Raw genomic sequence first — 23,710 nt, 5'->3', positions numbered from 1 at the left:
TGTAGTTTAAAGTCTGTCTTCCATTTAAATATTATTTAACTACCAAAGCACTCTCTTCTACAATTCTACAGGACATAATCATCCCTGTCCTTTCCAAAATCTATAGAAGAATACAGGGCTATGGCTGTGGACTCACTGAATCTTTTTTTTCTTTTTTAAGATTGATTGATTGATTGATTGATTGATTTATGTGAGAGAAAGAGCATGAATGAGCAGAGAGGAGCGGCAGAGGGAGAAAGAGAGTCTCAAGTCGATTCCCCGCTCAGTGTAGGGCCCAACCCCTGACTCGATCCCACGACCCCAGCCAAAATCAAGAGTTGGACGCTTAACAGACTGGGCCACCCAGGTGCCCCTGGGCTCACTGAATCTTTTCATTAATCTCATTAGGCCTGTAAAAAGGCCAATAATAAATCAAGGGGATTCTTCTTTTGCCATTACCAGGAACAGGTCCCAATATGCAAATGATTATTATTTGTTCCTCTTTTTCTACATTCTCTGCTTGTCCTAACCTAACCATTTCTCTAAATTCTTCTTTCTCCCTTCATTCCTCTACAGCAGTGATTCTTCGCTAGCTTATCATGGGGAAAGCAAACAGAAAATACCAAGGTCCAAACTTGTTGAAGAAAGATAGAATCCTTGGGGTGCCCGGGTGGCTCAGTCAGTTGAGTATCCAACTTTTGATTTCAGCTCAGGTCATGATCTCAGATAGGGGGAGTGAGCCCCACCTCCAGCTCTATGCCTAACACTGAGTCTGCTTAAGATTCTCTCCCTCTCCCTCTGCCCTCCCTTCCCACCCCCCCCCCCCCCACATGCGCACATGCATGCATGCTCACTCTCTCTCTCAAAAAAAAAAAAAAAAGACTATATTTTTATTAAATTTGCTAGGTGATTCTATTACTTCAAGTTTAAGACAAACTGCTCTAACCCAGGGGTTCTTAAACTGGTTGCACATTAGAATAATTGGGGGAACTTTTAAATACCCTAATGCTGATACTTAGAAACACTAGTGAAACTCAAGAATCAGTATATTTAAAGTTCCCCAGGCGTGAACCAGCATTATTCATATCACCTGGATGCTTGTTAGGAAAGAAGAATTTCCAAAACCACTCCAGACTTACAGAATCAGAGTCTGCATTGACCAAGATTTCCAAGTAGTTTGTTTCAGGGAAGCAATACACTATTTCTCAAACTAGGCTATACACTGGAATGACCTGGGGACCTTTGAAAATTACTGATGCCTGTTCCTAATTCCTGAGATTCTGATTTTAACTAGTCTCGGTTGCAGCTTTGGTTCATCCACTACCACTCCACTGAGAAAAATTCATCAAGGTAACTAGTCTTTAAATCACCTTCAGTAAAGCAGAAAAGGGTCTCTCTTCAGTGGGTCTCATGACAGATACAGTCCCTGGAAGTGGGCAAAAATAACGAGTCCTTTAGAGCAGAGGTCAGCACATTTTTTTCTATAGGAGACTAGACAGTATTTTGTGGGTCATGTGGTCTTTGTCACAACTACTCTTTTTGTAGTAGCCATAGACAATACAGACACAAATGAATGTGTTCCAATGAAACTTTATATGCCAAAGGGGGGTGATGGGCTACAGCTGACCTTCAAACCAAAGTCTGACAACCCCTGCTCTAGTGCAGTGCTTCTCAGACTTTACCTCAGAATGGCCTAGAAGGCTTGTTCAAACACAGATGGCTGGCTCCCGGCCTCAGATTTGCTGATTCAGTAGATCTGGGTGAACTCTGAGAAGCTCAAATCCTAACAAGTCCCCAGGTGATGCTGATGCTGTTAGTCCATGGATCACAATCTGAGAATCACTGATTTAAAGTAGTGGTTCTCAAACTTTACTACATGTCAGAATCACCTAGAGAAATTTTTAAAATTCTGATGCTATACTCCAGATAACATAAATCAAAATCTCTGGGGATGGGGACAAATTTTCTACTGTAAAGGTTCCAAACACTTGGGTTATGGCACACACTAGTGGTAAGTTCAAAGATACAGTAGACTGTATATATAGATGGCCACCAACAACTCATCTCATCCCTCCATCTGCATTGTACTCTCCCACCAAAAGGCAGAGCTTATTTCCCTTTACACTGAATCTGGGGTAGCCCTGCGTCTTGCTTTGACCAAAAGAATGTAGCAGTAATGATTCTGTGTGATTTCCAGGCCTAGGCCTTAAGAAAAGCCAGCTATTACATTAAGAAGTCTGACTACCCTGCTGGAGAGAGACCACATTATAAGAGAAAAGCCCCAGAGAATGAAAAACTCCAAAGGGCAGGAGAAGCCTGGCCAATCCCCGCCATTCTAGCCACCCCAGGTGAGGGACCAGACATGCTGCATCCTCCAGCCACACACAAGCCACTCAGCCAACACCAACTGACACGGAGACAAGCTGCCCCCCTCCAAGCCCTACCCAAACACATGACAGTAGTGGTTTTAAGTCACTAAATTTTGGGGTGGTTGTTAAACAGCAAGAGATAAATAAGATGTCAACAGTCTTACATAAGATATTAGTGTTCATATGGGTTTTTTTTTTTTTAAGAGAGGGAGCGATGAGGGAGAGGGGGAAAGGGAGAGAGAGAATCTTAAGCAGACTCCACATTCAGCACAGAGCCCAACACCGGGCTCAATCTCACAACTGTGAGATCATGACCTGAACTGAAATCAAGAGTCAGATGCTTAACCGACTCAGCCACCCAGGCACCCCAGTGTTCGTAAGTTTTCACTGTGATTTAAGAAGTTGTAAACTATTTGGTATAACCATTCAGAAATTACCAACTGCTAAAATTATATTCTTGCTAAAATTATATTTTAATATTATTTGTCTGACTTGCTCTGTAAAGTATTTAAACACAGTAATTATTACTTTAACCAAATTATGTAACTTTCCCCCTGGTGTTACCATTTGAACCATCCAAAACTATTTTAGTCACAATTTGTTTGTCATCACTTCTTGGCTTTGTACCCACTGTTAAATATTTCATCTTTCTTCGGCTCTTATTTTCACAAATTTTTGCTATTAATATGCTCTTATTTTTCACATTCCTCCTACTTATAAAGTATGTATGATTACTTCTTTAGCATCATCATTATGAACTATTTCTATCAGAATACAATCAATCATTTTTTTTACTATTACTTCTTGATATTTATTATTGGCTTTTGATGTTAATTAGCTAAACTCTGACTCTTCATGAAATTTCATTTTATTTTTAATTATTAAATAACATTTATTTCTGAAGATGAAATTAAATATACATAATTTGTTGTAATGAGCACTGAGTGTTACATGTAAGTGATGAATCACTAAATTCCACTCCTGAAACTAACATTACACTATATGTTAACTAACTGGAATTTAAAGAAAACTTGAAATAAACACATAAATGCACATAATCATTTAAATGGCATTTTAGGCATTTGCAGATTTTAAAACACTTTGAAAATTTTATTTTCTCGGGTGCCTGGGTGGCTCAGTTGGTTGAGCATCTGCCTTTGGTTCGGGTCATGATCCCAGGGTTTTAGGATGGAGCCCCACATCAGGCTCCCTGCTCGCAGGGAGCCTGCTTCTCCCTCTCCCCCCACCTCGTACTTTCTCTCTCTCTCACATAAACTCCTTAAAAAAAAAAAAATTTTTTTATTTTGATCATACATAAGAGTAACATTTATTGCATTAACTAAAATGAATTAGTATTTCCTATTTTATTTACTAATTGTTCATTTTATTATCTTCCAACATATTTTAAAACATTTTAAGAATGCAGAAAAGTATATACACACATATCAAATTCTGAATCTTAAGACATAAATTGTTTCATTTTCATACTTAAATGGATTTTTTACTGATTGTTCTTTTCCCACCATAATGGACAAATTTTTCAATAAATAGTGCTGGAAAGTGATTACATTCAGAATACAAACACAATGGTCCAAATCCTCTTCTTTGACCTTTTTATATCAAAGTTATTAAATGAATCAATGGTAGAAGCAAACCGTACAGGACTTCAACACAAAACATCCATTTCATACAGAAAGATCTGTACTCTAAACTTCTGCAAACACAAAATAAGAAACAAAGTTCTTTTATGAGATTAGTCACAACAATATCAGATTAAGAAACTAGTTACAAAGAAAAAAGAAGCAGCTAGTTACAAGACTACCCAATTAAGAGCTAGAGCCAGACTGTCTCATACAATTGCACAATATATTAGCTTGCAAGGAGAATGTCAAAACTTCATAATTTCCAAACAGGCAAAGGAAATAAAAAAGGTACCACATTTGAATAACAGAACAGATGCATTTGACAGCATGCCAAATAAACCCAGCAGAATCACTAATCCAGAAGAAAATGTTATCAAAAGTGTTTATTGCTGAAGGATGACTCTATGTGTTATGGACTGCGCTCAAGTTAACAGCAATGGCTGAAATGTCTGAATAGAAGATTAGCTTGCAAAGCCATCGATTGTTTTTGCAAAGTACCAAAACAAACTCCTAGGGATGAAATACTCAAAACGCTAGAAGAAAACTCTAAAACAAAAAAGATTATATTATGGAGACATTCTAATGTTGCATACTGATAGTCCCGTCACAATGACAGCAAGATGTAAATGTGCATTAAAAATACATTTGGAAAACTGTGAAGACCTAGTAACACATTATTTCACAAAGGATCCCTCATAAAGTAAAAGTTTGCATGTAGATATAAATTCCAAAGTAAATGTTACCAAAATAATGTATGAATCTAAACAAAGTATTCAAAACCTTTGGTTCATCCATTTTTAGCTTTTTGGTAAAGAAAGGATATGAGAATATCACTCTCCGCTGTTTCATACAAAATGTTTTGACTGTCCAAAGGAAGAACTGTGCCTCCTAAGTTTGTAAGTTAAAAGTAGAATTCAAGAAGTTTAGGAAGAATAAATCTCAACTTGCTGATTCAGTTAATGCTAGTTACTGACTTTAAATATGGCTTAAGCAGCATTCTGCAATCTGATGAACTTATTTCATGCAATCCTTGATACATCTGACAATTAACATACACTGACAAACTGTGGGTTCAGAATGTTGGAAAGGAGAGGCTGAGAACGAATCACTAGGGAGTCAGTGCTATAATCTACCTCCACGAAGAGAATTATTAAAAGTTAATTAAGGTTTAAAGGAAGAAAAAAGCAGGTAGAACAATTTCTGTGTATACCTGCGAAAAAGGTTCACCATTACTTTATTCAAAATCTATTCAGTTTATCCAGAAAAATGCAAGCATTACATATGTCAGTGAAAGAAAAAAAAAAAAGAGCACTTCAACTTAATGAATGATTGCTCCTTTAAAGCACAACTTAAAGAGACAGAATTACTTAAATTCTAATTACATGGGATAAAGAAGGTCCTATCAGTCAGGGGGAAAGGGCAAAATAAACTCCTATCAATCAGGAGCAAAGGGCAATAAATACTTGCCTGCCTTTCACCAATTTGCCTACTAATGCAGACGACATACCCATCAATGACAATGACCAAGACTTTGAAAAGATCATCAATTTTAAAATCTTAATCAGGAATTGCCTGAAACTATTTCATGCGTAAGACCGATTTCGTTAAAAAGTTATGTTCAGGGAAGCCAGTTTCTCATTAAATATTTTTATTTAATATATTCATTTAGTATTAAATATTCTCAAGTTTCTCATTAAAACATTTTTTTGGGTACCTGGGTGGCTCAGTCAGTTAAGCTTCTGCCTTTAGCTCAGGTCATGACGATCCCAGAGTTCTGGGATCAAGTCCCATATCAGGCTCCCTGCTCAGCGGGGAATCAGCTTCTCTCTCTCCCTCTGCCCCTCCTTACTTGTGTGCATGCACGCGCACTCTCTTTCTCTCTCAAATAAATAAAAGCTTTAAACATATATATGATGTACTATACGGTGACTAACATAACATTATAAAATATATATATTAAATATTTAGAAATGTTATACACATTCAGAATGTAGTATCTTCCCTAATACTATGTGTTTTAACATAATTGTATTAAAAAGAAATTTTTATTTATTAAATATTTTAATTTATTAAATAAATAGCTTTTAACATAATTCCATTTTAAAAATCTAAGCATTTTTCACCAACACCCAGATAGGATAAGACACTTTCATGAAACCGTCTATTGAGTTAATGAGTAGACAGCTATAATATGGAAACTCAAACTCACAAAAACACAAAGAAAAAGGGTTACACATTTTTTTAGAATTTATACAGCAATTCAACCTTAAAATTTCCTTCAGCAAAGATAATAATCAAATAAATATTCCAAGTTCCTTACATCAACAACAAATTAGAATTCAAGAATGTCATCAGTGAAGTTATAGAAATCTCTATGCTCCAGAAAAAAACAAATCAGTATTCAAGCCAACTCCAATACGTAATAGAATGTAGCACACATGACCTGCTCTGGAAAAGTCATGAGTTGGCATCTTATAAAGACATGAATTAAAGAACAACCCTAGAAAATTCTAATTCTGTAAAGAATAAAGAACAGTAATATCTATTTTTACAGACAAAATAAGCCACAAAAGAATCTGAATAATTTTTTTTAAATGACCAGATAATCTAATTCCAATCTATGTTTAATCTTACTTGGCTAAAAACCCAAATGGTGCTATTACTTCAAACATTTACTTAACCCAAAAAGTTATTCATAAATGACATCCATAGACTATCCAGCTTTTTAACCAGACACAAATTGATACAACAAAACCTAAGTGTTACAAAGTCTGCTATAGACTGTGAGCAGATTCCAGTGTTTATTACATTTTAGAAAGCAGTCTGTCATATCCTATAAAGCCTCCTTCACCCTGTAATGCTATGTAATTAAAATTCATTGTAGAAAATGCTACTAAAATAAAGCATTTTATGTAGCTAGGTTTTTCCCACATTTTAACAAATGGCTCTGAGATCATAATTAAATCTTATAATAAATAATGCTTTGTAATCTTAGAATGTTTATAACTAAAAGTCATCTAGTAAAGCCCATTCATTTTACAGAGGAGGAGCATAAAGCTCAAAAGATTAAATGACCTCCCCAGGATAAGAATTATGCAAGTACTAGGGATATTACAATAAACAAGAGATATGTCACTCCTATCTATATTCTACTTAAAGTGAAGTATGCAATATTATGATGGAGGAAGAATCCTTGCCTCATATATAAGAACTCTGATTCAAGTACACACAAGTCACTCCTCCTGGGAAAAATTAAAAGTACTTGTTAACAAGAAACAAAAAGGCCAGGTAAAGCAGACAGCATAGTAAATATAAAAGGAAAGGATATTAAAGTAAACCAAGGTCTTACAATTTCATACCTGTATCTATTGGTAGGAAAATTTCTGAGATGCTATAAAAAATATGCAAATAAAATTAGAAAGGCACTGGACATCTGAGTGTAGTTTCAGAGTTTTCTATATATACATATATAGCATATATACAGACACAAGCTGACCAACCTATAGCCTTAAGACCTCTGAGCAGACAGGCAAAGAGTAATCTCCTGTTGGTTTGCAAATTATTTTTTTAAAGACTTTATTTTATTCATTTATTTGAGAGAGGGAGAGAGAGCACGCACACACAAGCAGTGGGGAGGGGGAGAGGCAGAGGGAGAAGCAGATTCCCCGCTGAGCAGGAAGCCCGACGCAGAGCTTGATCCCAGGACCCTGAGATCAGAACCTGAGCTGAAGGCAGAAACTTAACCCGCCGCCCAGGTACCCCATTTTGCCAATTATTTTTAAAGCAACATAAATTTTACAGTCAAAACAGAGATCCTGAAGTTTTTCAAGTGCCAGAAACAATAAAAGAAAAAAGTTTAAACATTGCTTTTAATATCTACCTAGTATGTGCTGTCACTGATTTAACAAATTTTTATTCATTTAATGACTATAAAAAAACACTTAAGACTTTTAATAACTTCATAACCTCAGTGTCCTTAACTCTGCCATGAGTAACTACTTTCTACCAAGACTCTTCTAGGTGGTAGTAGCGGAGATTAATACAACAAAGTGCCTGCAGTCATGGAACTTAGAACGGACAATACATTAAGTACATACATACATTTAAGAACCAGACCACATATCTGTATATCATCTATGTGTGTGTGCACACTCACGTGTGTGTATGTGTATAAAAAACAGAGTAAAATGACATAAAGTGACAGTAGGGCGGCCAAGGAAGATTTCTCTGAGAGCTTGTGACCTAAATAAAATGAAGGAGATCCGTAGGAAGAGAAGGAATATTGTAAGGAGAACAGCCGCACAGAGATATGAAGGAAGAACATTCTGCACAGAATAGATAGCAAGTGCAAAAGCCCTAAGATGAGAACTACTTTGATATGTTAAAGAACAACAAAGAGTCCAAGTAGCTACAGCCAAGTAGAGAGTAGAGATAAGATCAGGGAGCTAGCAAAAGTCTGACCATAGCTTGGTATGGCTGTAACGGATTTTACTCTGAGTGTGATAGGAAGCTAGAACAGTGGAATGCTGTTAATTAATTTATATTTTTACACTTCTTCCTGACATGGTGCCTGGGTGGCTGAGTCAGTTAACCGTCCAACTCTTGATTTTGGCTGTGGTCATGATCTCAGGGTCGTGAGATCAAGCCCCACATCGGGCTCTGTACTGAATGTGGAGCCTGCTTAAAATTCTCTCTCTTCCTCTCCCTCTGTCCCCCAACCCACTCACTCACATTCTCGCTCTCAAAAATAAATAAAATAAAATAATAAAATAAAATAAAATAAAATAAATAAAATAAAATAAATAAAATATTCTTCCTGGCTGCTGTATACAGAACTCATTGAGGAAGGGCAAGAAAAGAAGCACAAGTTGGGAGGCTATGATATAATCCTAAACAAGAGGTGGTAGTAGTTTAGACTTGGAGGTGACAGAGAAACTACTGTTAGATTTGGGGTATATTTTGCTAAAATATTGGATATGGAGAATATGGAAAAAAGAAGTCATATAAGAAGTTTTAAGGATAAAAATTATTAAGTTGCACAATAATTTGCCTGCCAAAAGTATTTTTTTTCCTCAGTGCAATTGGTTTTTATTATTAAAGCCAAGATTGGAAAACAGCTATTCTGCCACCATGCCATGACCCTCCCACCTACTTCCGCATTTATCCTGTTATGTCCTGTGAAGGTTAAAACTAGATTTGTCTGGAAAAGACTCTGAAATGCTCATGCCCACCAAAAATATTTTCAAATTATAGCCTTTATGGATGGTGTGCTGGTTAATTGTTGGTTTTCACCACTACATCACCCTTCCATGGCCGCTCCGCTATATTGCCAGGTGCTAGAAATCTGCAAAGCATATTTCCTAGGCCTCCCTGCATACAAAGAGGTTAGGTTCTGCCAATGGAAGCCAACATTAGATTAAGAAGCAAGACATAGAGGAAACCACTCTGTTTTTCTGCTTCTGTTCTGGACACAGACATCAGTGAGCAACTATGAGCCACACCAACTTTGAGCAGCACTGGTGACCAATCTGGGCAGTGTCAAGGGGACTACAGGCTCCTTGACTCTTGAGGCAGCCACAAGAAGGTAAACTCCTGGCTTCCTGGCCAGGTAACAATGGCTGTATTCTCAACAGTGCAGTACTTAGGGTTCTGGGAAACACTACTTTCCCTTTTGTTTCTCCAGCCCCAGGGGCAATAGCTACTTCCAGTATTTACTAATCTCTAGGTGGCATCACCTGAACATTTTTTATTCCTCCAGCCCTTCCAACATTTTTGTAATCAATTCACTGTATTAAAATCTTTCTATCAGAAATACCCTATGTGGTTTCTGTTTTCCTGAATGTACGCCAGCTGACAGAGTAAAGAAAGGAGTGTCATTCTCCAGAGTCTACTTTCATATACTGTGTTCCTCATAACACCCTTACATATAGGCATGGCAAATTCTATTATTCCCTTTATATGAAACAATAAACTGAAAAATGAAAGTGATTATTAAAATACTTTGAAGATTCCTTGACAAGAAAACTTCAATACACATTTAAACAACTTATTTACCAAGCATTTATCTTAACCATAACTTTTCACATATAAAACTTTTAACAAAGAGCAAGGTATTATTATGTAGAGCAATAATATAAGATTTACACTGATTGTTTTTTAAGATTTTATTTATTTATTTGAAAGAGAGAACATGATCAGGGGGAGGGGCAGAAGGAGAGGGAGAAGCAGACTTCCTGCTAAGCAGAGAGCCCAACCTGGGGCTCAATCTCAGGATGCTGAGATCATGACCTAAGCCAAAGGCAGATGCTTAACCGACTGAGCCACCCAGGTGCCCCAAGATTCACACTAATTTAAAGAAAATATCAGAAACAAGACTATTACAAAACATTTAACCTTTTATGTTAATTTCCAATCAATAGCTTTTATCCCCCACAAAATTAATTCTTACTATATTACATTTTTTAAGAAGTTTAAATACAATCAATCATTTGATTTAAAAAGAAATCAAACACCATATTTTGGCATCTAAATCCGCCAGAAGGCAAAAAGAGAACTAATAAGAGGTCATCGAAAAAAAACAAATCGATCAAAATATTAGAGCTAAAACCATAAAATTCTTAGAAGAAAATGAAGGAATAGGATGTGAAAAACTGGAACATTCATGATCTGGGATTTGGCGACGGATTTTTGGATATGACCCCAAAAGCAGAAGCAACAGAAGAAAAAACAGATAAACTGAATTTCATCAAAATTAACTTTTGTGCAAAGGGCATTATCAAGAAAGTGAAAAGACAACTTACAGAATAGGAGAAAATATTTCTATATCACTTATCTGGTAAGAGTTTAACATCCAAAATATACAAAGAATTCAATTTTAAAAATTCCAATTTAAAAATGGTCAACGGAGTTGAATGGGCAACAATGGTAATGACGACAAAAGATATACAAATGGCCAATAAACACACAAAAACATGCTCAACTGCATTAAGTATTAGAGAAAAGCAAATCAAAACCACAGTGAGACACTACTTCCCACCTACTAGGATAGCTATGATCAAAAAAATGGAAAATAATAAATGTTGACAAGGATGTGAAAAACCGGAACATTCATATATTGCTGGTGGGAATGTGAAATGGTACAGGTTCTGTGAAAAACGGTTTAGTGGTTCCTCAAGAAGGAAGAAGTATATGAACCAGTAATTCCATACCTGGATATATACCCAAAAGAACTGAAATCAGGAACTGAAGCAGATACTTGTACATGCTAATTTTTGTACAGATAAAATTTGAAGTATAATTAAATATTTTCAGATAACTTTATCCTTAATTTATTGACCAAAAAAATCAAATAAACTAAGAACCAAAAATTAGTAGAATTTAAAGAATGTAAGTGTTCATATTCTTGTTATAAATAGCTGCTAATAAATTTTGAGGCCCCAAATAAATAATTATATGACAGCCATATATTTTAATTTTTAAAAAATTATAAGCATATAACACAAAAATAAACTCAAAATAGATTAAAGACTTGAACAGAAGACGAGAACCCATAAAACTCCTAGAAGAAAACACAAGCAGTAAGCTCCTTGACGTAAGTCTTAATGATTTTTTTTGGATTTGACACCAAAACAAAGGCAACAAAAGCAAAAATAAATAAGCGGGACTACATCACACCAAAAAGTTTCTGCACTATAAAGGAAACCAACAACAAAGTGAAAAAGCAACTTACTGAATGGTAGAAAATATCTGCAAGCCATATATCTGATAAGGGGTTAATATAAAAAAAAAAACCACATACAACTCAACAGAAAAAAAAATCTGATTAAAAAATGGGCAGAGGGTCTGAGTAGACATGTTTCCAAAGAAAACATGCAGATGGCTGATACATGAAAAGATGTTCTACAACAGTAATCATCAGGGAAATGTGAATCAAAATGCCATGAGATACCACCTCATCCCTGTTGGAATAGCTATTATCAAAAGGACAAGGAAAAAAAAAAAGACAAGAAATAACAAATGTTGATGAGGTTACAGAAAAAAGGGAATCCTTGTGCACTGTTGGTGGCAATGCAAATTGGTGCAGCCACTATGGAAAACAGTATAGCAATTCCTCAAAAAATTAAAATTAGAACTACCATATGATCCAGCAATCCTGCTTCTGGGTATTATGGGAAGAAAGTGAAAATACTAACTTGAAAAGATATCTGCGCCCCATGTTCATAGTAGCTTTATTCACAAGAGCCGAGACATGGAAACAACCTAAATGTCCATCAATGGATGAATGGATAAAGAAGATATAGATATATATGTATATATATGTACACATACACATACAATGCAATACTACTCAGCCACACAAAAAAATGAACTCCTGCCATTTGCAACAAAATGGATGGACCTTGCAGGTATTATGCATAGTGAAATAAGTCAGAGAGAAAAAGATAAATACTGTATGATTGCACTCAAATGCAAAAATTTTTAAATAACAACAAGAAAAAAAAACAAGCTTAAGGATACAGAGAGCAGATGGGTCTGGTGGCTGCCTGAGTCAGGGATAGGGAGTGATGGTGGTCAAAGGTGTAAATTTCTAGCTATGAAATGAATATGTTGTGGGAACGTAATGTACAGCATGATGACTACAGTTAATAATACCATACTGCAGGGGTGTTGGGGTGGCTTAGTCAGTTAAGCAGCTGACTCTTGATTTCAGCTCAGGTCGTGATCTCACGTCTGGCTCTGAGATCAGTACAGAGTCTGCCTGTCCCTCTCCCTCTGCTCCTCCCGCCCTCCAATAAACAAATGAATAAAATCTTTTAAAAAATAATAATAATACTACACTGCACATTTGAAAGTAGGTAAGAGAGTGGGTCTTGAAAGTTCTTATAACAAGAAAAAAAATTATAACTGTGTGGTGAAACATGTTAACTGGAGTTTGCTGTGGTTATCATTTTGCAAGATATGCAAATACAGAATCGATACATGGAATCACTGTACACATGAAACAAATATAATGTCAATTATACCTCAATAAAAATTGTTTTTAAAAGAAGTATACAACTTACAAGCTACTATGTTTTCAGTAAACTTTTACAAAATTTATAAAGCAATTTCCTGACATTCTAAAAGTAGTATATATCCCTCATTCTTGAGGGATAAAAGCCCTTAAATCTTTTGTGTTTTTTCTTATTCTGATTTTAGGTTTCATTGCATTGGTTATAATCATAAAAATAAATGTTCTTAATAAAGGAAAACAGAAAAAAACAGCATCTTTTGCCTTCACAAATAACTAGAATAAAAGTCCTCAAATCTTAAATGCATATATAAATAGCTCAAAGAATACAGCAGTCTTTAATACTGGCAATTGATTAGACAAAGGGGATATATATTTTTAAATATCTTAAAAGAAGTAGCTAAATTTAGAATAATGGCTTTCACTTCTTCATTCTTAAAATAATTCCTTAAAAACTCACAAAGGCACAACTTAAACAAAAAAAAATAATTTTTATGGGTATATACTTCATCATTATCATAAGTTCACTATATTAAAATGAGAAATAAAATGTCTCTCTCTCTCATACACACACATACACACACACACACTCACATCCACACATTTTAGATCCACCAACTAAAAAGCTGGCAAATCAAAGTTACTGAATTACAAGTAATTTTATAAAATACTGCCATCCAAGGAAAGTACTAAATATTTACATGGTCATAGTAATACCTACTTACTGACACTTACTGTGTGAAAATTTATCATTTCTTGAAGACTGTCAGAAAACTTGGTCAAACTCGTCTATGAGAAAGAAACAGAAAAACCAAGTCATTTAAGAGCCACAAAAATAGGTCATAAAAATGTTACTTCTGCATTTCTGACAGAAAGATCTAGTTACATTGTAAACAACAACATTTACTTCCGAGGACAATTTCATGGCATGGCCTCATGGGCATGCTCTGCAAAGAGGACAAGTGTACATGTGGTAGGTAACATAAAACTCAAGAATAGGAAAAGAACTAGTACTGTCACATCAATAGGAGTAGGCTAACAAATAGTAATGGCACATAAAAACCTAAAGGTAAAATTGAGTGTGTCAAGACTGTGCCCATTTAGACATCCATGAATCAAATGATCATCAAAGCACGCCCCTTACCTAACCAAGTATTACTCCTCATGGAAGAAATATCATAATACTACATAGTATAGCAAGGGGTCTGAGTTAACCCAGCACGGCTAACTGACAAGAACTTTCCTGTGCATCCCCATACATACAGTTAGATACTATTATTAAGATTTAAATGCTCTCTCCTTGTGCTATAAGCTCCTACTAGTAAGCACAGTCCTTCTCTCCCTGCTCAGGTCCTCTTGTAGATGATTCAGCTTACCCAGCAGAAGTAAACTCATATTCACAAAGCAAATCAACCATCAACTTCTAACTATACTAGTAAACAGGATTTTAAAACACCAGTAGGTGGTGATAGCTTTTGTATTCCTAATTTTAAAGACCACTATAACTACTAAAAGGTAAGTGGATGCTTAGTCCTTTAATTTTTGTTGAATTTATCATATTAACTAATTTTAATAATACTAACCTCAACTACAGCATCATTACTAGAATACTGTGCCAGGTCTCGAATCCCATTCATGAACTGTTTATTTGCAACACAAAAGGCCTTTCCGGTATCAATCATCACAATACAAAGTTTCACAAGCTGAAAAAGAAAAATATTACATCAGGTTGAAAATAATTATACAAATTACTTAGTTGAACAAGTGTTAGCAATAGCTACATGAGTTAGCCTAGTTAAGATAAATTATGGTTCATCAATAAAACCAAAAAAGACCAACTGAAATTGTTCTTTTAAACTCTGACTTACAAAGTAAATTCATAGGGAGTTGTACCTCTGTACAGTTGACCTTGTAGGATCCAGAGGCTGTATGGTAACAACAATAAATAATTTTATCAAGTCAAATTCAATCCCATAATTTAACTCCATAAAAATTTAATAAGCACCTCTTAGAAAGAAGAAAAGGGAACTTCAGGCCGAACAAGCAGTATGCTAAAAAATACTTAAATTCAAAAAAACAAAAACAAAAAGACCCCCCAAACCTGTGGTATGGGAGGAAAAGGGAGTAAACTGGTATGTTGGGTTAATCGTGCTAGGCATTTCAGTGTCAATCTATCAACAAAAACATCTGAATTGATTAATCAACCATATTTCTCCAATGCCTACCATTTTAGGCATTATGCTAGTCTTAAAATTTAGGCTTTCTTTCATCTTTCATTCTCTATAATTCTTTTCCTTCCCCTGCCTTTCTTTTTTCTGTTTCTTCCTTATTTTTCTCCTTTCATTCAAACACAGAACATTTTCTTTAAACAAAATCTTGCGTGAATACATATATTTTTAAAAATGTGGAGAAGGGAAGGATACTGAGGGGGTAATGGTGGGGGCACCAAGAAGAAGGTAAAGAGTCAAAAAAAAAAAAAAACTTTAGAAAACATCTAAAGGATCTCAGGAGTATAATTTAAAACTGTCACCCTAGGGCCTAGAAGAACAGAAATTAAAAACATCATGGCTGCTCTCAGAAGCTCTAATTCTAACCAGTAGAAAAGAAGGTAAATTCTGTACAGCACAAACACAACTGCTAAGCATGACAAAACCACACCTGATTGAACAACGGAAGAACATCTAACCAGAGCTATGGGCATTAGGGAAGGATTCCTGGAAAAGATAACACTTAAGAAAAGCCCTGAAGACCAACAAGAATTAGCCCATCAGACAAGAGTAATGGGAAGATACTACTCTAGGAAGAGCATGTACTAAGTAAGGCCCAGAAGCTACACAGGCAGGGCAAACCAGAGGCACTAAGTAGCTTAGTGCAGTGAGAAAATGTGGGGCATTAAAATGTGATGTTGAAAATGTATGCAAGGGCCAGTTCAGGACAAGCCTTTGTGTGCAATGCTAAGATATTCACATTTTGTATGAAAGGAAACAGGAAACAAGTGAAGACACTAATTGGTGAGTTTGCCAGTGTTCTATCTTAGAACGATGACCTAAAAGGAGAAAAAGTAAAGACACAGAAATAGAAAGAATAAAGATAAGGGGATTAGACCAAAAACCATGACAGGCTGAATTAAGGCAGTAAGCAGGGAGAGAAATGGGGAGACAAATTCAAGAATTATACCCTTATGTAGGACAGTTATGTAGACTGTTCCACCAAGGGAAAAAACAGAAGCTGAAATCCAGCCTGAGCTCTGCTTGCCATGTACTACATCTGCTAATTCACACAAAGACATTAAACTGGCCAGCAAAAGACTCCTGTTTTCACTGTGTTAGGTCTGAGGTGGCCCTGAACTAGATGGGCCTGTGATATAAGCCAAGTAGAAAGCTGATCAAACACGTGAAAACAGATGTTTGAAACTCAAAAAAGAGGCGTGTGCTATAAATACAGATATAGGAATCATCAGCAAATATACAGTTATCAGTGCAACAGTGCTATATCCTAGACAGAAAGCAGAGGACAGAGCATACAGAGTGAAAACCTCACAAAGGAAACAAAAGAGGGAGAGGAAAAGTAGGAGGAAAAGCAAGAGAATAATTTCAACAAGAAAGAACAAAATATCAAAAGATAGATGATGAATAGGTTGAAAATCTATAAAAGTCAAATTTTAAAAAGATTTTTAAAACATCTATTGAGCTTGGTGACAAAGTCACCAGCATCCCTGGCAAGAATAATTGAAACTGACTAGGGGACCGTTAGCCAGATTACAGTGAGTTATGAACTGTAGATGAAGAAGACATGATGATAGATCAATATTTCCCAATATATATTCTACAGAATATCCTACAGGAACATCCTATACCAAAATAAGGATTCTGTGACAAAATAAACCTGGCAGGGGGCGCCTGGGTGGCTCAGTTGTTAAGCATCTGCCTTCCATGCTGGGATCAAGCCTCGCATTGGGCTCCCTCCTCCGCAGGAAGCCTGCTTCTTCCTCTCCCACTCCCCCTGCTTGTGTTCCCTCTCTCACTGCCTCTCTCTCTGTCAAATAAATAAATAAAATCTTTAAAAAATAAAAATAATAATAAACCTGGCAAACTGGGTTTAAAGAGCTAAATGGATTTTTTATTGCTGAACTTTTAATATATCCATGTGTGTTGTGAATCCTAGAAGAGTGCAGTATGCAGCATTTCTCAAAAATATTTGACGTGAAATTCTCTTTGGAGGAAACATGCTCATAGAAACAACATTCCAAAAAACTCACTATGAGAAATGCTGGCAGAGATTAGTCTTTTAAACAGTTTGAAGATTACAAATAAATAAATAGAAATTACCAAAAATAATGTCTTAAAAACCAGAAAAACTAATTCTAAAATTCATACAGAGTAACCAACATGCAAGAAGGGGGGAAAAAACTGAAAATGAGTAATGAGATGGAAACATTAGCTTTATATATTATTAAAATGTATTATACAAGTGTACTAATTACAAGTCTGGGAATGATGTGAACAAACAGACGTGTTCAATGAAACAGAAACAAATATGCAGTACTTGGTTAAAGTAACTTTCTAGCCAGTGGTGGGAAAAGCGATCCAATAAATGGCAGAGGGACACTAGAATCTATGAGGAAAAAAAGAAAAAAAGAAACCAAGTTGAATTTCAAACCCTCCAATTAATTTCAGATGGAATAAAGACTTAAACATGAACTATTACATCAGAAAACCAAAACAGGAGGTAACATTTTTTTCAAAAGCTCAAAGTAAGAAAAGTCTTTTTGAGAAAGTTGCAAAACTCAAAATTCATAGAAGAAATGAATCAATTCAACTACAAAAAAATAAAAATTTCAGGGCACCTGGGTGGCTCAGTTGGTTGGGTGTCCAATTCTTGGTCTCAGCTTGGGTCTTGATCTCAGGGTCATAAGTTCAAGCCCCGCATTTAGCTCCACCCTGGGCATGGTGTCTGTCTGTCTGTCTGTCTATCTATCTATCTATCAATTAATTAATTATATTAGAAAAAGACAATAAACTTAGTCAAAAGACAATCATATGGGAAAACAATATTAGCAACAAACCATAAGGCACTAATTTCCCTGCTATAAGAAGAAAATACAAATCATTTCTGAAAATCAAACCAGGGGCGCCTGGGTGGCTCAGTTGTTAAGCATCTGCCTTCCATTCAGGTCATGATCCCAGGGTCCTGGGATCGAGCCCCACATCAGGCTCCCTGCTCAGCAGGAAGCCTGCTTCTCCCTCTCCCACTCCCCCTGCTGGCATTCCCGCTCTCTCTGTGTGTCTCTCTCTCTAATAAATAAATAAAATCTTAAAAAAAAAAAAAAAAAGAAAGAAAAAGAGAAAGAAAATCAAACCAGCCACTAGAAAAATACTGGCCAGCAAATTATGTACAGATAATTCCCAGTAAAAAAAAATTCAAATACATCCTATGCCCATGAAAAAAAAAATTCAATCTCCTTCATAGTAAAAGACTGTTTTACAAAGAGTAAATTACTGTTTTTTACAGAATAGCAAAGATCAAAAAGTTTGTTAATTTGCTATTTTAGAGAGGGTAGGTATGGGAAAACAGGCACTCTTACACATTTATGAGGGAGGGAATGTAAACTGGTATAATTTCTATGTAAGGCAATTTAGCAAGAGCTATCAAAATTTTAAACACATAGCAATTTCACTTTTAGAAAAGTATTATAAAGTTATATTTCCACATAAACCACATGACAGACATGTGAAGTCATTCACTGCAGCCACAGTAAAATACAGGTAGCAATCTAAGTGTCCATCAGTAGGCAACTGGATAAATAAATTATGATATATCCATACAATGAAATACAATTCAGCCATTAAAAAGAATGAGGCAGCTCAATAATTAACAACAAAAACCAAAATCCAGATCTATTTTTTTCAAAAAAGCAAATGTATAACAGTGCTAATATTTTTGTTGTAGTGGGAGAGAAGACAAATATTTATAATCTTTTATATGCTTAGAAAATTTCTGGAAGGACACAAGTATTCTCCTCTAGGAAAGAGATTAGACGATGACTAATTTTTCACTGGGTACACACTTTTGTATCTTTTAGCTTTGTATCACATAGGAGGTATTACTTAAAATAATTTAAAAAATAATTACATTAAAACATTCCATAGTAAGTGAAGGAGAGAGGTTGGTAGTATAACATTATGGTTAAAAACAGGGTTGTGGGCTCAGTCAGCTTAGGTTCAAATCCTCCGGCCGTACTTAACCATCTAAATGATCCTGAGTGACCTTAACCTCAGTAAATTTAAGTTTCCTCTGTCTGAAATGATCATAATGGTACCAAACCTACATGGTGACTATAAAAGAGTTAAGATAATGCACATAAAGATCTTAGCACAAACCATTACTGGCACATGGTAATTACTAAAGATTTATGTTTCCTTGTCAGATTTTTCTTGTTTGCTTTTAGTTTTCTCTCTTATTTTGTTTTTGTTCCAGGGAAACTTGAACTCTTTCTGCTTAAAATGAAGAGGTGGTAGAGAAAGAAAAGGAGAAAGATGACTAAAGCAAAGTCCTAAGAAGTTAGAGTTTGGAATTTCAGAAAAAGGGATACTTTGATCACTCAAATGGGAGGAAAAGTGGCAAAAGAGAAGGACATATTCTAAATTTCTAGATTAGGAGCAAGAAATAAAAGTATTCCCACCAAAAGGAAGATAAGAGTCAGTCATCTAGAGGCGCCTGGATGGCGCAGTCGTTAAGCGTCTCCCTTGGGCTCAGGGCATGATCCCGGCGTTATGGGATCGAGCCCCACATCAGGCTCCTCTGCTATGAGCCTGCTTCTTCCTCTCCCACTCCCTCTGCTTGTGTTCCCTCTCTCACTGGCTGTCTCTATCTCTATCGAATAAATAAATAAAATCTTTAAAAAAAAAAAAAAGAGTCAGTCATCTATTAAGAAAGAAAAACAAAATTATAAATCATGAGAAAACAGAAGTATAACAGCTGTTAAAGATTTAACAAGATAACCTGACCAAATCTTAGAAAATTTGTTTCATATCAAGAATTCCAGGGATGTGTAACTCCACCAGTTGGTTTCACTAAACAATTGTGTAACTCCTCCTACAGGGCTTTATAGCCCAAATATGACACAGAGACTAGAGATGGTTAGACTAATACAGTGAGAATCCTATGGAGTAGGTGTTATGGAAGGGAAATGAAAGTCTCCAGAAGAAAAATATGATGGAATAAAATTAAGAGTATGCTGAAAGGGTTCACAGCAGTATTATTTATACTAGCCAAAAAGTGGAAATAACTCAAATGTCCATCAAGTGATGAAGGGATAAACAAAATGTGGTATATCCATACAAAGGCATATTACTCGGCCATAAAAAGGAAATGTTACAACATGTGCAGACGAACCTTAAAGACATCATGCTAAGTGAAAGAAGCCAGTCACAAAAGGCCAAATTATGATTCTGTTTACATGAAATATTCAAAATAGGCAAATCCATACAGACAGAAAGTAGATTAGTGGTTGCCAGACAATGTAGGGAGAGAAGAACTGGGAGATGCTAACAGATACAGGAAGTGTTCTGGGATTAGTGGTGAGGGCTGCACAAGACCGTAAATATGCTGGAAACACTGAATTGTACACTTTAAAATGATGAATTTTATGTTAGGTGAATTTTATCTCCAAAATGCTCTGAAAGGGGAGTATAAAAGGGGTCTAAAATATCAGAAATTTATAGACTGAAAGACTAGAGGGCTAGCTAAGCTTGAAGAACAGAAGCAGGAGTGAAATGAGAACTGGAAAGACCAGAGTCTCAGGTAAGAAAGTAAGAGACCAGCATTCCAGATTTCCAAGAGGAGAACTTTGAATGGTAAGGCATAGCTGTCACAGGAGTTGGGGAGCTAATGGAACCGTCATATACCTGAGCCACGCATACACTACAACTATGCAGGAGGAAGGACTGACTTGGTGACAGAAACTTTGCCAGCTAGCAAAATCCTTAGTAGATGACACTGATAATAGGGATAACTGAATAATATAAGCCTAAAAAGAGGGAAGATTCTTACCTAAGAGTAAATGCCAAGTTAGTCAAAATTATCAAGCTAGTAGCCCCAATTCACTCAAAAGTTCTTTTTACTAAGTGATATGTATGTCACAGGCGCTTTTCCAGGTGATGAGAATATAAACAACTTATCCGCTGACTGTCCTTGAGTAAGTAACAACCTCTCTAAGTCTCATTTTTCTCAAGGGCAAATTGGATATAATACTGACTTTGCGACACTGTTGTGACAGTTGCAGATAATGTAAGTAAAACTTAGCACTTGATACACAGTAAGTGCACATCAACTGAGGGGTTTTCTTCCTTCAAAGACTGTCTTAAAGGAGCTAATAATTTGTTGAAGAGACACCATCGCTAGCATTTATTTAGAACTTAACATGTGCTAAGAATTATGCTAAGCACTAACATATATTAAAACACCTTATTCTCATAATAACCCTACAAGATAGATACTCTAATTATACCCTTTTTGGAGATGAAGAAACTGAAGCACACGAAGATTGAGGAACTTGCCCAACACCATATAGCTTAGTAAGTGGTAGAGCCAGATTCAAATGCGGACAGCCTTACTCCAGGCTTTGTGTTCTTAACTATTAGACCATGCTACAATCCAAAGACTACAATATTTATTATAATAATTTAAATGGAAGTGTGTACAAGAAAGAACACAATACAAGAAAAAGAACCTAAGTTTGGTAGTACTTGAGCAGTGATTTAAAGAGTATCTGCTTAAGAGAGAGGGAACAGGAGTTCCAGGGAGGAGATGCAACATACAGAAATTACATCTGGATGGCCACTGTGACGCTCTACGGTGCTTGTCAATGCCAGGACACCTGGCAGAATGAATAGATCGCTGGACCCAGCAGCACAAGGCCACTCAGGAAGCATTATTCTCCACAAGGAGCGTAACTATTGGTAACATAGTATAAGCAAAATAAATAAAAACTAAGTCATCAAGCTAGTTTAACCTGTTGGTGGCATGATTTACAATGATATTACAAGTAGAACTTGCCTTGCACAAAGTTATGAAATCACTAAACTGATCTTGGTCAACCCCTCCCCTCCACTAGTTCTTCAGTGCCACCACCTTCAATAACAACCATCTCTTCCTCCTCTCTGGTTCTCCCCTCTGTGCTAACTCCTCAAAATTCTACAGTGAAATGACAGATACTAACTTAAGAATTTGGGAGAGGTATATTTTATAAGAAATCAAGATCTTAAACTACAGAAACATAAAAGTAACTATAGACTTTCTATTCAGGTGGAAGATAATATTTTTAAAAATGTCAAAATTTCCATGATGCCCTTATTAGCCTTTTGGATAAAGGGCTTTAGAGATCTTAGTACTGATTGCCAATATTTTAATAACTTGTCTTAAACTTGAATCTTTTGGTTTTAAGATTCTACCAGTCTCCCAACTCCAACCAAATTTGACACAACGGGGGGCTGCTCGTAAAAGCAAAATCAGTAACAAAAATGCTGTTAGTGGATTCTATCGGTTTAGATACTTCAAATTTTGAGGACCCCCCCCCACCAGGAACACACAAAATGTTTCATATGATTTACATGCAGTTCTACCCAAAAAGAATAGATATCTTGATTAGACTACTCTATGATTCTTTAAAAAACCTTGTCTTTCAGGGGCACCTGGGTGGTTCAGTAGGTTAAGCTTCTGCCTTCAGCTCAGACCATAATCCCAGGGTCCTGGGATCAAGCCCCACATTGGACTCCCTGCTCAGTGGGGAGTCTGTTTCTCCCTCTCTCCCCTGCTCATGCTCTATCTCTCACTATCTCTCTCTCTCAAATAAATACATAAACTCTAAAAAAAAAAAAAAAAAAAGGCTTGTCTTTCTACATACTCTCTCATAAATCTACCAGAAAATCAAGACTACATTTCTGTTGCCTACCTTAAGGTTTAAAAACTTTGTTTCAAAGTGTTTAAAATAAATGTAATACCTCTGGGTAAAATAATAATAACAATAATAATCCTGTATGTGTAATTTTAAAGAAAAAATATTTGAAAATATTGCTGAAAATATCCTTACCAAAAATTATAACACTAATTTTAAAAAACACTTGCCAAGAAACTTCTTAGCGTTCCTCAAAAAACTTCCAAGTGGCAAAGCGCTCCCCCAGTACAGATCCAGAAGTACAGTGGTGCACAAAAGAGCACTGAACTAAGAATAAAAATGTGAGTCCTGACCCTGCTTCTGCCTCTTCTACCTCTGACTCAAAGCAAGTCCCCTTCACTTTCTGGGCTTTGGTATCCTCATCTATAAAATGGGAAAAACAGCACTTGTCTTAACTACCTCACAGAATTATTGTGAAAATCCAAGAATGAACTATATATCAAGGTGTTTTGAAAACTACAGAGTACAACACAAAAATAACTTATTACTAAATATTTTCTAAAATTTTGGTTTTACATACATAATTAATACTTCGACTTTATATAGTCTCTATACCATTTACATTATTTACATACATATATTTCATGATTTCAAAACATTTGAAAACCTTTGGCTTAATTATTTTATATCCTTGCTATTCAAAGTGTGGTCCATGGAACAACAGCACTGGCGTCACCTGGAATCTGATTAGAAACACAGAATCTCAGATTCCCCAGACTTCCTGAATCAGGATCTGTATTTTTACTAGATCCCC

The 23,710-nt window shown here is 35.8% G+C and overlaps 1 protein-coding gene across 9 annotated transcripts in view; it reads right to left on the bottom strand.

Annotated features, from left to right (window-relative positions):
• ACAP2 (ArfGAP with coiled-coil, ankyrin repeat and PH domains 2) overlaps positions 1-23,710 on the bottom strand; it is a 139,010-nt gene that overhangs the window by 64,751 nt on the left and 50,549 nt on the right. For all 9 annotated transcript variants that reach the window (XM_034660760.1, XM_034660748.1, XM_034660734.1 and 6 more), the window contains 2 exons: positions 14,585-14,704; positions 13,737-13,790 (listed from right to left, as the gene is read on the bottom strand). In XM_034660760.1, the coding sequence (XP_034516651.1) occupies positions 13,737-13,790; positions 14,585-14,704 (174 nt within the window). The remainder of the gene's footprint in view (positions 1-13,736; positions 13,791-14,584; positions 14,705-23,710) is intronic.

This window comes from Ailuropoda melanoleuca, chromosome 1 (assembly GCF_002007445.2).
Source record: "Ailuropoda melanoleuca isolate Jingjing chromosome 1, ASM200744v2, whole genome shotgun sequence".
Taxonomy (NCBI): Eukaryota; Metazoa; Chordata; class Mammalia; order Carnivora; family Ursidae; genus Ailuropoda; species Ailuropoda melanoleuca.
Note: the sequence above shows the minus strand (reverse complement) of the source record. Positions and strands in the feature narration are given on the sequence as shown.